The 16,780-nt window shown below is 42.6% G+C and overlaps 1 protein-coding gene across 1 annotated transcript; it reads left to right on the forward strand.

The window, feature by feature from the left end:
- Positions 1 to 1,278: 1,278 nt before the first annotated feature.
- On the forward strand, positions 1,279 to 11,493 carry SFRP4 (secreted frizzled related protein 4). The gene is given in 7 exon segments (XM_084202220.1): positions 1,279 to 1,533; positions 1,535 to 2,006; positions 2,163 to 2,243; positions 2,338 to 2,403; positions 4,968 to 5,166; positions 7,842 to 7,905; positions 10,343 to 11,493. Coding segments are annotated over 7 exon segments (1,197 nt in total). The 5' UTR covers positions 1,279 to 1,407; the 3' UTR covers positions 10,532 to 11,493.
- Positions 11,494 to 16,780: the final 5,287 nt, after the last annotated feature.

Raw genomic sequence — 16,780 nt, forward strand, 5'->3', positions numbered from 1 at the left:
GGGCAGCAGGCAGCGCGGTGACAAGCGACAGGGACCCTCGCCCTCTCAGGCCTCCCTCCGCGCAGCCGGGAGGGTCTGGGCGCCCTGGTCGTGCCCGCTGCTCCGCGAGGGCTGCCCAGAGGGGCATCTGCGTGAGCTTGGGGAGGGAGGGGATGCGCGAACAGGAGTGACCTGCTGGGACAAACTGCTTTAATGTTGCCCTCGAGGGGGGCATTTCAGTGCCTCCCCTCGAAGAGACAGTGTCACCAAGCATTCCTTCACCATATGCATTCCTTCATCCCCCACTGCCCTCTTAGGTGTATCAGCTGTTGTTTCCTGCCTGCTCTGGATGTGCTTTCCTCACCCACTAAGGGAAGGGGAGGCCCGTACCCCTCGGGTGCTCCGTCTCTGCAGCTCTGCTGCATCTGCCGAGGGCAACCCCGGTGGCACCACAGTACCTGGCCGCGGCAGGTACCTCAGAGCCAGACTCCGGCTCTCTCAGGTCACTGGGATAACCTGACATGGAGTTAATCTTCTTATCTCAGCGGGCCCCTCAAAGACTGGGGAGCGGCGTTTCCCACAGGGAAGAACGGGCCCGGACGTCTTTCCGTGCAAGGGGGAACAGAGGTGGGCTGTGAGGGATGAGGGAGCCCATTGGCCCCGGCACTCCTCTGCACCAGGGGCGCGTGGCCGTGGAGCACCAAGGAAAGGAAAATACAAAACAGCTTGGGAAAAAGTCTGAAGCCCCTTATTCCGCTGGTGTGCAGATGCGATTGGTGGGGGACAGCGGCTGGGGGAGCGGGGCGGCGAGCTGCCTGCCCGCACGGCAGCCCCACAGCGGCCCCCCGCGATGCCCGGCCCCGCCGCCCGCTTCCGTCTCGGCCCGGCTGCTACCGCTTCCCCTGTTCCGAGTAAACCGGGCCACCAGCCACCACCCCGTCTGTCCGCCCGTGCACTTCACGCCTTTCCCCGTCCGTGCCGAGCTCATGGAGGGAATTCTGCAACCCCCTGGAGGCGTCGGGAACAGCCACCGGAGCTCCCTCAAACTCGCAAAAGTTTCTTCTCCCTTGAGAAAACGCGGCGTATAAAGTTCAGCCCCACGGAAGAAGCCGCGGTTCCTACCGTCGCCTTCCCTTTCCCCGCGCCGGAGCGCAGAGCCCCGCGGCAGAACCGTGTGGTTTGGGTTTCCTCCCCCCCTCCGCCCCCCTTCCACCTGAAGGAATTTATGACACAGATGAAAACTGAAACGGAGCTGGAGCGGCGGCCGAGAGACGCAGTGATGTCGCCGGGGGATTAAACGGGGTGGAGGTGATGTCACCGTGCCTGCACAGCAAAACGCACACATACACGCACACCCCCCACCCCCCGGAGGAGCGGGGCTGCCAAGGGAGCGCGATCGGCCCCACGTCACTCGTGCCACTGGTATAAATGCGGTCCCGCGATGTCCATGGCTGTCGGCGCGGCGGCTCCCGCGACTTGACTGCAGCCGGGCTCCGGGAGGCAGCGCCGCTCCGCGCCCTTCGGCCGCCGGGACCCGCGGGGCGGCGGCGGGCGGCGGCGGACAAGGAGAAGGAGGAAGAAGAGGATGCTGCGCGCCTTGGTGGCGGTGTCCCTGTGGCTGCGGGTGAGCCCGCGGGCGCAGGGCGCGCCGTGCGAGGCGGTGCGCATCCCCATGTGCCGCTCCATGCCCTGGAATATCACCCGCATGCCCAACCACCTCCACCACAGCACCCAGGAAAACGCCGTCCTCGCTATCGAACAGTACGAGGAGCTGGTGGCCACCGGCTGCAGCCCGGTCCTGCCCTTCTTCCTCTGCGCTATGTACGCCCCCATCTGCACCCTGGAGTTCCTCTACGACCCCATCAAGCCGTGCCGCTCCGTCTGCCAGCGCGCCCGCGACGGCTGCGAGCCCATCATGCGCCGCTACAACCACAGCTGGCCCGAGAGCCTGGCTTGCGACGACCTCCCCGTCTACGACCGCGGCGTCTGCATCTCCCCAGAGGCCATCGTCACCGACGTGCCGGAGGGTGAGAACCCTGGGGGCAGCGAGAGGTGGGAGGGAGGACTCCCTCCACCCCCGCGGGACGCCCCCGGGGTGGGACGGGCGGGCTGCGGGACCCTCACGCTCCAGTCCTGGAGCCTCTACCGACTGTTTTTAGTCCCTGACGCACCTTTGTTTGCAGATGTGAAGTGGACGGACTTCACACAAGGCTTTATGGTGCCAGACAGACCCCTGGAGCCTGACTGCAGGAGCCGTGGCCAGGGTGAGCCTAGGACGATCCCCCACCTCCACCTGCCCGGAGACAGGGTCCCTCTGACACCCCTCAACTTTCTCCCTTCTCTTCCTTTCCTTTGAAGAGCGGTGCAGGTGCAAAAAGACAAAGCCCACGCTGTCAACCTACTTGGCCAAGAACTACAGCTACAGTAAGTGCATGGGAAAAATGCTTCACTTTGCCTGCCCCACATCCTCCTTGTGTCCCTGCAAGTTAGGGAGCTCTGTGTGGATGCTGAACCCACACCAGGCCCCATCCAGCAAGTGTGGCATGAGAAGACTGCTCCAACATAGCCTTTCCAAGGTGTTTGCCAGGGAATACCTAGCTGTCCTCTTCCAAAATCCAGCTGTAGCACACACCATGTGCAGGCAGTAGTAGTAATGGCACAGATGGTGGTGTGTTTCTGACAAAAGCAGTAAAATGTCAGTAATATGCTCCACAGAAGGGGTGGTTGCTGCTGCAAAGGTCACTCTAGTAAAGGCAGTTATGCCTGATGTGAGTGTGGTGACTTGGCCAGCTCCTGTTTTCATCCAGCAGGTAGAATAAACAGGAGTTTGCTACCCAAATAAAATTTGTAGATGTGAACCAGCTGCAGCAAAGTAAAAAGTTTTTAGAAATTTGTATATGTTTTTACTTATTAGCCTGAGTTCTGTCTGGTGCAGAATTGTCAGAGATTAACTAAATTCAGTGACAATTCGCACCGTCCAGCCACGGAGATAGCTGATAGTTTTATTATATGTTGGGTGACATATTGGCAACAAAAATAAGTATTCACTCCTCTTTGCCCTTGGCTTCCCTCGACTCAGTTTTCTGATGGTGTGAGTCACGAATTTATCTAATTAAGATTAGATAAATGCCAGATTAAACCTAGTGTCAGTACAAAGCCCCTATTAACTATGAATTTTATATGCAGTATTGCTTCATTTTGTACTTTGTGGGTATTTTCTCAATGACAGGTTTTTTCCCAGTCATTTATCTAGTTCTTCTGCAGTAGGGTTATAATATAGATCAGTTCCTATTTGTTTGATATCAAATGAAAGTAAGTTTGTAGCTATTTGCTTCTTTATTAGCATGTTTGGTGGGAATAATCAAGCTGAACCTCTAGCTTAGATAATTGTACAATTTTTTGTTCATTATAGCATTTTGGTGCATTTACATGACTTATTCTTTTTATATAATTCTTTGATCTGTATCAGTACAGCACAGAAATACGTTTAGGTGGAACAATGAGCTTCCACAGTTGCCTGAAACATATGAAAAGTAGTGATATCAAATGACTGTTCTGAATTGAAAGACAGGTGTTAGCCGTGTAAATTCTGATTCCAGTGATTTCAATGGGAATGTTCCTTGAGTAGAACCTGTATGTTGGGGTCCAAAATTTAATTCCATTGAATTTGTGAAATCAAGATTTTGTTTTTGAAATGTAAATTTTTTATTCAGCACCCTGTGAGATAAATAGACCTGTTTATACAGAAAATGAATTGAGGGACAAGATTTAATGGGTTGAAAATCAATCCATTTTTTTCTGAAAACCTTTAAAATAAGACATACAGCCAAATTGTACTTTCAGTTGTATCAACCAGCCTTGAAAATGGATTGTGAATCTCCAAAACTGAAATTCCTCACATGTTTTGTGTCTGTTATCCATGTCCTGATAAAGGTAGCATATAAACACCAGACTGCATTAACAGTGCTGGTCTCCTGTTTTCTATGTGTGAAGTTTATTCCAAATGTTATGAGGTTCATGTGGAGGCTTTTCACCCGGTGGCTGGCAGGGACAGGCTGATCACCCTGCAGTCTATGCACTTCTCATGCTTCTTTCACTGAAGAATTTTTGGGCAGTAGAACCCTTTCTATTTTGACATTTCTTATTTTGACATCCTTTATGTAAAAATCTTAATTTATTAGATCTGGTATTTCTCACAAGAGAGAAGGGATGAAATGCTGGAGTGGTAGGTGATGCCAGAGTTTGTACAAAGTTAGCCCAGGGATAATTTCAGAGCAATCTACAGTGCTTCACCTTCTTGCATCTGTGCAGACATGCAGTTTTCCTCAATGAAAGGTAAAAATGCAAATGATTGTGTATTCAGAGTCAGAAGAACCTTTTTCAGTGTCTCGTTTATATAAGCATCTCACTATTGGTAGAGAATCCAAAGGCAAAAGATGAAAAAAGGTATAGCTCAAGTAAATAATGTAAATCCTAAGCCTCTTAGTTTTTTGACTATTGTTTATGGCCTTCCCTTGTTTCTAATATTTAAGAAAATACTGTGTTTCCTGGTTACAATCTACAGGAAGTGATTTTATTATTGAAAAAACTGAATTCATGACAAGTGTCTGTGAGGTAAATTATTCATTACTTAATTGGAAATAGCCAAATGTGGCTGGAGAATGGGTTAGATTTATGCAAAGGGTTCTTCAAGGTCTGAGTTGAAGGAGCTGTTTGTGTGTGTGATTCCAGGCGAGATTGGTTGGCCTGATCTGGCAAAGATTTAAGCACATGTTTAATTTTACAGTTGTCAACAGTCCTACTGAAAACCAAAATGAGATCAGGCCTCTGTTATACTAAGCCACTGCTCATGCCCACACAGGCAGAAGTAGTTCTAGTTTCACAACCAAAACAACAGTTTCCAATTCAATATATTTTATTTAATTTTGAGATGCATTTAAATTTCCAAGACTGTTTATTGTTCTCACTCCCTGTTTTTCTATTTGCAGTCATTCACGCTAAAGTAAAAAGCGTAGAAAGAGGGAACTGCAATGAGATAACCACTGTGGTTGAAGTCAAAGACATACTCAAGTCTTCAACATCAATTCCTCTGTCCCAAGTGCCTCTTCTTACAAATTCCTCGTGCCAGTGCCCACCTCTTCAACCAAAGCAGGATGTTCTCATCATGTGCTATGAGTGGCGCTCAAGGTAAGCCGTGATGTGTTGCAGAAAAGTGTTAGAGCTGGCTGTGATAGATGGGAAGGAGGACCAGTAAATCTCTCTTCCTCATCATAAGCTTGCTTTAGGATAATTCATACATACACCTACATGTTTCCATTACCTTCACAGCTGACTTTCTCCACTTTATCAGCCTCAGCTTTGTTCCATGATGTATTTACAAAATTTGACTCATGCAAAGAGCATAAATCTGGTGGCATTAGGTGCTGACAGCATATTGATAAAGCATCATGCAGCAGCTCAGTCACCTCCAGCTTTGGAGTGTTTTTCCAGGATCACTTTTCCATGGGGATGAGTTGCTTTGTGTGCAACAAGCCAAATTGGTGGCTGTAGATGATGGTCTGTGTTGGCAGGACCACATGGAAGGCATCATTCTGCCTCACCAGGGGAGTGGGCTGGAGATGATACACATCCTCTGTCAGCAGAGCTGCTGGAGTCAGAGCAGGCCTTCTCCTCTGGCCTGTCCGTGCTGTGGACCAGTGCCATCAATGAGATGTTTCTGATCCCGCACTCGTAGCGGGACCAGCCAAAGCTGCAGCTATTGGAGCTCCAGCTCCCAGATGGCAGATGAAAAGTAAATACTCTTAGAGCAGCTTGCCAGTCCTGCTGTATGATTAAAATTAAAAACAAAACAAAACAAACTTTACCAGACCTTTCATCTGGCAGTCAGCCTAGCCCCAGGCATGGAAGGAAATCCAGCATGCTGGCCTGGAGGGGAAGGAGTGGTGAATCACAGCTCCCTTTTCTCCCTGGTTCCTTGAGGCAGAAGGGGGCATCCCATCCACATTAGCTCCCCAAGCACACCAGTAAATGCCAGCAGAGCAGGTTGTGGTGTTTTAGGTTCTGTAGGTGTTGTAGTTTGGAGGCAAGGCTGTCTGTGAAATGTGCACGCTGGTTTTGCATACTGTGATGTTGCTGTTAATTGGCCATGCACAGTTTTAAGGACCATGGAACATCCACATGTGGAATGAGGTGGGCCATGCCCATATTTTTAATGGGCTTTATATTGCTATTTTGGGAGCATGTTATAGGTGTTTCTAAAATTTGCCATCTGATATCTTACTGCTTTATCTTGTTTTTTGGCGAGCTAGCAGACACAGTATTATATTACTACCCAGCTCTTTGCTCATCTAGGTCTGGAAGTATTTCACAGATGTTAATATAGTGCCCTCTCTTTGAGTTAGTCAATTTAGGGATACAAGCTCTGGCCCATGTAGAAAGACTATGACCAGAATGGTGATGGAGGAGCTCTGGGTTGCAGAGGATCCTCTGGAGGCTGTTAGGAAAGGGAGATTTCATAAGTCAAATATCACAATCATCTCCATTATTATGGAAAAAACACGTGATTCACTAAATGTCTTGTGATGGTTTTTAAAGGTCATTGAGGTTTTTAATTTCATATAGTGTACTAAAGTGGATTTGAAAAAGAAACATAAACTATTATATGTGCTTCCTGTTGAACTCAGTGGCAGGAAAACAGAAGGTTTTGAGTTACATCAGTTTTTTAAAATGACAGAGGCAGAATGGGTGGAAGCTGTACCTCCTCTGCAGTCAATGGCAAAATACCTATTGCCTGTTGTTAGGGTTAGAGCCTCAGTGGATAATTTGACCTGAACAAAGCTGTGCCAGATGTGCTCCATGTTGTGGTTTCATTCATGGCAGTATGGCCTTGGCATCAATCCTGTTACGTTAGTTGTATAATTTCTCTTTGGAAAGAAATGTACAACATATTGGTCCTGATTCTCCAAGGTTTGCACTCATGTTAGGCCTTTTATATATGGTCAAGCTGTATGCACAGAGGCAGCATTTTGTACTGTGTTTGAGCTGCTAAGAGCAGTGATGCTATTCATAGAAACTGGAGGTCAGGTCCTGCTACACTATTTAACCTTCACCAGCCAGAACAGTGCTGTGTGATGTTGTGTGCATTTATATCAATGTCTTGATGTTTCCAGCTAGCACTGGTGTCTAAATACAACCCCGAGAATTTTAGTGGAATTTATATTAGGGCATGTTAAGGCCTGGTATCTCAACCAACCAACCAACCTAAAAAAAACCCCAAAAATTGTCACTGGGCTGGAACGTGGAAGGTGTGACATCAGACTGCTATAGAATAAGCTGCTTTAGGAGCTGTTTAAGGCATATATATTTAATAGTCACATATTTGTTTTGTTCATTTCATAACAGCTAGACTCAATGCTTTCATGCAGGAGCTAGCTGGATTTTGCTGGTAGGGAAGTATGGCAAGTATCACTAACCATACATCTTCCAAATTCACCTTAAAGGACTCATTAAGGAGATAGATGTAGGAAACACATACTGCCATCCTCATGTATTTATAGGTAGAAATGGATACAATTGTAAGTGATCATATGATTATATTACTGTTTTTCAGGTAAGCTGTATTAGCTGGTGCATGTGAAACAGCTTCTTTTTTAAAGTCAGAAGTAAAATGCATCAGTTGAATCTACTCTTCACACAAACACACAGAGAAACATATGGTATCCTGTCATCCCATCCATAAAACCTGTCAGTACCAGTACCTGTGGGTGCATTTCAACCCCAGTCTGTATCAAATCATCTGGAATGGCATCTCAGAAATAAAAATCAGAAATATCTATAATTTGTGTGTATTTCTTAATTTTCAGGTTGATGCTTCTTGATGGATGTCTAGTTGAAAAATGGAAGGACCAACTAAACAGAAGATTTAAGGTAAATACAGCCAAAGAAGAGAATGCTGAGGTTCTTGATAAAAAGTCAAACACTTTTGTTTCACTTTCAGATATCTGTAACTCCCCTGGGTGTCATTATTTTCACTTGAACCTTTTCAGCCCTCATAGTTACCCAAGCATAAGTGAAAATTTGAATACCTTAATCTTGTGGTTTAGGGTCTCTAAAATTTTATTTCTCTTTAATTTTACCCTGTGGGATGATCTTTGTGTGAACTCTGGTTTCTTACAGTAATGCATATAGGAATTTCTTTTACATCCCTGTTACCACAAGGAGCGTTGATGTGAAAGTGGAGGTGATATGCAGATGAGTACATAGCCCACATTAGATAAGAAAGGAAATTAAAATCCTCTGCACTGGATTAATGTTTTTTGCTGCATTAAAGATTACAGGCTGGAGTCACACACTTCTCACCACATACTCCCTATTAAGACCCACCCAAAGGATTTGGCATTGTCTCTCTGGATTCAGAAAACACTGGAAGGAAAAGTCTTTAGTATAGAGACAGGGGTGGCAGGCACAGCAGATGCCCCTGCTTTTTGGGGCTTCAGGATAGCACTTGATATCGCTCTCTGCTTGTAAACTCTTTTTAATGGAAAGAAAGGATGGGTTGAGAGAAGGTCTGATTCTTCCTCCCAGTTTTAGACATGGAAGAAAGTTATTTTTGGAATTCAGGAAGGTTTTCAGAGCATTAAGGACATACATCTATGTTTAAGGATGTACATGTGTGTTTTAATTATGAGTTGATTGGCAATTGATAGAGAGGAGGAAAAGAGATGTAGGAATCCATAAGAAAAAGCTTTTAGATTACAGATCAGCTTCTTGCAGGAAATTGCATTCAGTGCTTCTCTCATACCCTCTTCACTTACTCTGTAACCTATGCGTGGAAAAGAAAACATACTTTAAATCTTTAAAAAATAAATACATGGCAATTGCAGAGGATGCCATGTGGGATTTAGAAGAATATTGACATATGACTTGGATTCCTGAAATCCTCTAGCTGTCAACTTAATGGCCTGTTACTGGCACGCAGTGTGTTTTAGTCACCTCCTCACACTGTTTTGTCATTTCTAATTGTGTCTTGAATCATGTTTGGGCATTAGTTTTCAGATTGTCAAATAGATGCATGACTGCCAAAAAAAATGCCCTTCAAAGCACATGTAATTTCCTCTCATATTAATAGTTTCAGAAACTAAATCCTCATTTAAACGTGTTTGAGTGGGACACAACTAAATGCCTTCTGATATTTTTGGTTTTATAAAGATGCATAAAATAACTTTGACCACACAAAGCCAGTATGGAGCTAGGTATCACAGTGGCTTCATTTTAATGCCCATCATTCATCTGTGAAGACTTGCATCCAGAATTGTCTTGAGTTACCACTTACAATGGATGTTTTAAGCTGTCTGTTAACCACAGAGGACAGTTGTTAACATAACCACAACATTGCTGGTCTTTTCTCTAGCCAGGACAAGAGTCTGAGCTGCAACAAAGTCAGTGCAGAGATATTGAATAGGCAAGCTGGAGAACATTTCTCTTGCTCTAATCACTGGGTAAATCCGCTGCCTCTAGCAATTTCAGAAAGGAAAGATAATAGAGGGGAGAGGTGAGATAATTTCTGGGTTCTACTGCCTACCTTGTTTTCCTTAAAGTAGGTATTTCTGTTCCTAGAGGTGAAAGTCTGCAGTCTCTGTTGCTGTTTTATGGATCCCTCCATGTTTTGGAGAGCTGACCAGTTAAACTTACTCTAAAAACCTATTTCCTAACTACTGCATTATTGGATATGAAAATCTGACAGCTGTTATCTTTGGTTGGCTTGTTGCTTTTCAAAATTTCTTGGAGATGCTGCTGAATAAAGTTGCAGGTGCATTATTCAAACCATGCTATTGCAACTCTTAACACTGTGGTTTCACTGTGATCATCATTATTGTCTGTCTATAACATAAGGTTGTTCCTGCCCAGTCCTTTCCACCCCAGAGAAAAGCAGAAGCAGAAAGTAAATACTAGTTCCCCTTGTGGCTGTGTGCTTAAATGTATATTGTGAATGGATGGTTTGATTCCTGTAGACTTTTCAGAGGAAAAGTCAAGTAGGATGTCCAGCAAGACAGCAAGGAAGGGGTCCTGACTTTTTGATAGCATGATGCCAGCTCCCCTGTATTTCTGAAAAGGCAGTCACATGCACCATGCACATGAGATGGGCAGTTGTCATTTCCATCAACTGGTGTTGTGGAAATTCCCTCTAACATATAACAGACTCCCCGCAAATAGCCATTACATGCTGACATCAATGACCTTGCAATATAGAGCATGACACCATAGCACCAGCATCTGTGGTTCAGGATAGCTTTTATTAGGATGTAATTATTTATGATAATGTCCTTCCCTAACTCATTCTCTTTTGTCTTCTGCATTTCTACAGAGGTGGGAACAGAGACTGCAAGAACAAAAGCGGCGAACTGCACGCAGTAAGAACCAGAATTCAGGACGCAGTGGTCAGAGTGGAGCCCTGAAACCGCAAACCAAGAACAGCAACCCACTGATCGGTGGCCCCAAAAAGGCCATTAAAATAAGAAATGGCCAGAAAGAAATCAACCCCAAAAAAGTATGAGTGTGAAATTCCCGAAAGGAAGGACGTTTCCTGCATGACAAGGGTCATGATCTGGCTTGGTCAGCATGTTTTATTAATCTGGAACTCATCGACTTAAAGAATCATGTAATTTTCTACATAGACCTCTTTGCTGCACTTTACCGTTACAAGGTTTGCTTATCCTTTCAAGTCACTGCAAGCCATAGAGCGTAGGTTTGCACTAATATGAGGCAGGCATATTCCAGCTGACTGAGCTTTATCTTTGGGCTCTGATTTCCCATCTAGACAGAACTAGCCTTGGCTGCCAGGGGTTTTGACTCCTTGTACCAGTTGCCTGGTCTGCTTCCCTGCCAGATGTTGGAAAGCTGCATGGAGTTTCTCTCTCTCCTCAGCTGGTGTAGTAGTTGGTGAGTTAGGCTGTGAATAAGTTGAGAGCTCACTAGACCAGGCAGCTGAGGAGCAGCAGAAGGATGGTAACCTCTGGCAGATGTCTCAGGCAGCAATGACTGCAGCTGCTGGAGCTGAACATATCTGCTATTTGGAATCACAGCCCTTGTTCAGAGTGTTGAAAAGCATAGTTTACCATTAAGCATCTGGATATGCATTATGTGATTATTTTTATGAGTGTGCTGAAAAATATGCTTACAATGATAGTATTTGATCTTGTGGGTTTGTGTAGTAAAAAATGCATTCAAAGCATTTCATTTTTTAAATTGTACTTCAGGCTGGCTTCTGTTGTTCTAATTTCAAATATATTTAAACATCTAATTGAAAAATCTGTATTTTTTGAAAGGACCGATTAAAGTGAACAGATCTGTAGAATTCTTAAAAGTAACACATTTGCTGTAATATAGCTTTGCTATGAAAACTGGAATAGAAGCTTTATTCTAAAGATAACTGACAGCTACTGTACAGTATTAAGGAGAAGATAGGGCTTCAAGTGGCTCAATAATCATTTGGATAATTTTTTATCATTTGATAGCATATTTCTAACCTTTCTCTGAGATCAAATAAATAAATAAATAAATAAATAAATAAATAAATAAATAAGCTTTGTCCCTATTAATGAGCTTCTCAAAGCAACTGGCTATCTGCAGTTTTTCTTATCAGAAAGTAACATTTACGCTGAAAAGGGTGACACAAAAGCAGATTCTTTTATTTATGCATTAAGTTTACTGACTTAACATTTTCTATATGAGGTATTAGAACTGCAAGTTGGTGCAAATCTAATCAATATAACTCCAAGGTGGCATTTATGCTGTTCCCTCTGAGGTGTACTTCAATGCGGCAGCATAGGTAATACATTCTGATTTCAATTTCATGTAAGACGCAAGAAGATCGCCAACATTGAGATCAGAAGAGCTCATGATAGATGCCTGAAAGACCTTCCAGATTTCCTGCAGGAAGACTAAGAACTTGTCAATTCTGGTAAAATCAGGATTTTTATAATAGAGCAGTTCTACATCAGAAAAAAAAAGGAGTTCTGTGTAGATTATCATGAGGAATAACAATTGGTCTTATCAGTATGTTGATCTTTGCCATGACAAAAATTCCAATGAAATTTTCATGTGTGAAATTCACAGTGAAATATGGTAGAGTGATTCTGGTAGCAGCAATTCCATACTTGGTAGTTTGCTAATGCGAATTTGGGACATAGATGCCGAGTTACAATGTTTAAGACAAACAGACACAGGTGTTACAAGAAAATGGAATAATAGCATATAGAATAATTTGGGGGGGAAACCAGTGGAAATGGTCATTGTTGAGCTTTGAGTGTAGCAGTACTGGTAATTCTGGGCAGGTGCAGTACTTTGTTGACATGGAACACCTGCAGAGTTAGATCCAAAATTCATTCCAGGTGCCAGGAATGCTGAGCATATATAAGCTATATTGACTTTATAGAAATTATGTGTTTGACATGACTGAAAAAACAGACTACAAACTTGGGTGCTTAAATACAGCCTATAGGTGGAACCTTAATCATGTTCAGTGAAATGGAAAAGCTGAAATGGAAATCAAAGGAGACAGAATTTCACTTGCAGGTGATTAATTTAAGTGAGTTTGAAAATGCTGACTTAAGTAAGCATGATCTAAAAGATCTGGAAACTTCTGTAATAGTTTTATGTACTGTGTAGCAGTTCTTGAGTTTTGATTACCTATTGATCCCAATTTAAAGTACCCCAATAAATGTATATATAGTTAGCCATTAAAGAATGAGCGACAGTCACATCAATGTGATGCTGAAATAACAAACAATGAAGTCATGAAGTATCACTTAAAGAAATTTTATTGTGAACATAGTCAAATGTGGTGTTAAATGAAATTTTTGGAACAGCCACCTAGACTCCACAGCAACATCACATATTATTTTACAACTGTTAGAATCAAACTTTTTTTTTTCATTTTGTCAGAGCAGAAAATGTACAAATTATTTTCTCCAGAGAATCCTCACCATTTCTTCTCCAAGTTGCTGTCATTAGATTGACCATTCCAATGCACTGGAATAGACATGGATGCGCTGAGCCAGGTGTTCCCAAACTCCTTAACATTTTTATGTATACTTTATGCTGACTAACTTTCAATCTGATATGGTGAAAATATGGAAGAAGGAAAGGCAATACAACAAAAAGCAGGGGACATCATAATGAACAGACATACAAGGGACATCATAAAGAACAGACATACAAGGGATAAATTAATAAGGTAGTGTGTTTTTGCAAACCTATTTTTTCCTACATTTTAAGAAACTATGGGTCAACCCAATTTAGCACTAAGGCAAGTCATGCAGTTTTGAAAATCCCCTAAAATTATTAACTCCCTGTGAAGTTATCAACTGCCAGCTGAATCCAGACCCTTTCCCTTCCCTTCCCTTCCCTTCCCTTCCCTTCCCTTCCCTTCCCTTCCCTTCCCTTCCCTTCCCTTCCCTTCCCTTCCCTTCCCTTCCCTTCCCTTCCCTTCCCTTCCCTTCCCTTCCCTTCCCTTCCCTTCCCTTCCCTTCCCTTCCCTTCCCTTCCCTTCCCTTCCCTTCCCTTCCCTTCCCTTCCCTTCCCTTCCCTTCCCTTCCCTTCCCTTCCCTTCCCTTCCCTTCCCTTCCCTTCCCTTCCCTTCCCTTCCCTTCCCTTCCCTTCCCTTCCCTTCCCTTCCCTTCCCTTCCCTTCCCTTGGCATGAAATAGGTGTTGGAGCAGTGAGGGCTGTTTGAACAGACAAATTCCTCCCCAGAGGGTGCAGTCCCCACCTCTGCTCCCTGGCATGTGGCTAAAGGTCAGATTCACCTCTTCTCGTGCACATCCATGGCCACGTGTAGCCACTGCTGTGCTGGTGCACTCCAGCACTGGACTCATGAAACCTTCATTCAGCAAAGGGAGGCAAATAATTTGCTGATGGATGAATACAATTACTGTAACTACTTAAAGATGAAAAAAATAAAGAGGGGCTAAATTCTTGAAGTGTTAAATGGGTTTTTTTTCTCAGTGCTGCAGCTAAGCCTTCTTACTGAGGGGCTTGGCATTTTTTTTAATATAAAATAAAAATTGCCTGGAACATCAAACATATGCTTCTAGTGAGTTTCTTACTACCTCCCACACACATGTGCCCAGTTTATTTAGAAGTGTCATTCAGTATTTTCACTGAATGTTCTAACCTCAGTTCCAAAAGAATGAAACCTGAAAAAATATTTACTCTAATTGTGAATGATTGGCACCATTTTAGAAGCTCACTGTAAACGCAAATCAGGACTCTTTTATGAAACACATTTTTAAAAAACCCATAAACCTCCTTCCAACAAGACCTGACTGACCCGGTCACTTCAATTCAGTGTTGCAACTTTTGTCCAGTCAGTGCATATGACTGAGAAATACTTCCTAAGCAAATAAAAAGAAGATATTCCTGTCCAAAATACTCAAACAGCTCTTAAATTCTTTTATCCAGAATTGTAACCTAGATTCCAAATGAATGAAACCTGAAAAAATATTTACTCCAATTATGCACAACCGACAGAGGCTTTTTGGTTGCACTTAGCAGTTGAATGTAAATGCTCATCTGAAAACATTTCCTCAACCAGATTTTTATGGTAAGCTACATCAGCGGCAATTAATTTTGTAAATAAATATAATCCATCAATATGGGTCAACGAAAATTCAAAATTATGTTTTAGTTTATAAATACCCCTACTCCCCAATAGCATGCAAGTAATTAATTTCTAGAGGAGAGCACTACTTCTGATTAGAGCTAGCCATGGCTTTCTGGAAAAATTGCAATGAATTTCAACTGCTAACAATATATTTCATGTAACATCTCTGAAATTAAACAACAGCCTTATTGGAATATAAACAGCATTTCAAACGTGCTTGTTGGATATGCAGTCAGTTTGAGGGCTTCCAGGTAATCGATTAATATTAGATTGGTTCCCACTGCTGCCAAAAGGCTGGCGGATAAACCACTATGGAAATGAGCATAAAGCAAGGGAGGGCAACATTCCTTTTCTCTAGATGGAGATATTAAGATCAAGCCCCAAAAGTACCTTAAATGTATCAGGCAGTCTACATCCAGATAGAAGGTTAATGGTTGTATCAGAGTAACCAGGCAATGCCCCAAACAGAGCACCCTAAGTATTTTGATTACTTGTGATTACAGTGTGATGAAAACTTTATAATTTGTACATACTCAGAGAACTTCAGTATGTATTCTCTGAGCAGAGTAACCAGAGAGCTGATCATGTGCTCGCAAAGAGCTGTGGATAAACTGAACAGATACTTGCGATGTCTGACTTGCCAGTATAGTTCATTCAGCAGTCAGAGCAAAGGGAAAAAAGTGGTACAGAGCCACAAGCTGATTGACTTCATCTTCTTGGCAGGGAAAAAAAGCTTTTTCTCCACTTGTCTTATTTTTTTTATGTAGTAATTCAGGAAAAAAAATCTCAGTACAATCAGACATGCTTTCTTCTAAAACAGTATTTTGAGATTTATAACCCTCTTGTTTACCATTCTAAATTGAAAAAGATCTTTAATACAGTCTTTAGTGTGAGGTTATGATTTCATTAAAGTTCCTAAACAAGGAAATATGTGGTTTGTGGTACAAATAAACATGCCCCGTGGTTCCATTTCTCTCCTGCTGGGACAAAAATCAGAAGAATAATTATGTTATCTTTTGTTAGTCTTGGAAGAATTATAATCAAATCTTTGCACCGCCTAATTCTATGATGAATGACAAGATGTTTTCTAAATAAACAGTTGTAAAGGCCACATTCTCTTTTGAACTGGCATTTAGATATGAGCTAAATGGACACAGTCAGACTTTCTGTAAGTTTTATATGCAGCAGTTTTGTGTAAATTTAATTGCAGGAAGATTTTAATCTGTGAGACTTCGTGGAGTTTATGTTGGAACAGAGTCCTCCTGACTCTCTAAATCAAATAATTGCTGATCCCACCAGAAATGTTCAAATTCTTAAAAATTGCATCCATATCTATATCACAGTAATATAATTTTCAAAGTAGAGCGGATGGCAGTTTAAATAATATATGCAATACCTACAGGGTGAGTTAAATTTTTAAAGAGGCAAAGCAATCTCTTACAGTATTTTGATTGCCATTATTTTGAATGCATATTTTGATAATTGTACCAAATGTACAATCTTCTGTTCTTGAAGATATGAAAGCTTTGCAAATCTGAATCTCTTAATCATCTGAAGGAAACAGTTATGTTTGATATTTTAAGATGTATCTGTTAAATTTCTCCTTTACAAATCTGCTAGAAGACTTTAAGATCAAGAACATATTTAGGAGAAGAAGATGAGCACTAATAAATGAAATGTTCCCACACTTCCGTTCGGGTTTGGATACTTGGGCAACATGAAAAAAACCTGTCCCAGATCTATACATAATATTTCAATGAAATCTACTGGATCCCTTTAATCAAGCACAAGGCAGGGATTGTAATTGACACATGTGAATATGGAACCCCATAGACAAAATCCTTCAAAATCCAATAGTTAAACCAAACTGACAAAAATGTAATATTGTTTAAGAGTGATGTGATGCAATATAGAGGATAATGGTTAAGCAAGGGCAATTACTTGGTGTACAAAATTTCACCATATTTAAACAGGCAGAGGCAGAGCTATGGTACCCTCACAGCAAACTGAAATTTCTCACACCAGAGCAATAAGTGATTCACAGTATTCACCCCCCCTGTATGATACTTATCAAGCTCTTTGATTGTGAACTTCCACCAGACATATTAGGGACTCTTAATAAGATATAAAAGCACTTTGC

Source organism: Fringilla coelebs, assembly GCF_963513975.1.
Source record: "Fringilla coelebs genome assembly, chromosome: 1".
NCBI classification, from domain to species: Eukaryota; Metazoa; Chordata; class Aves; order Passeriformes; family Fringillidae; genus Fringilla; species Fringilla coelebs.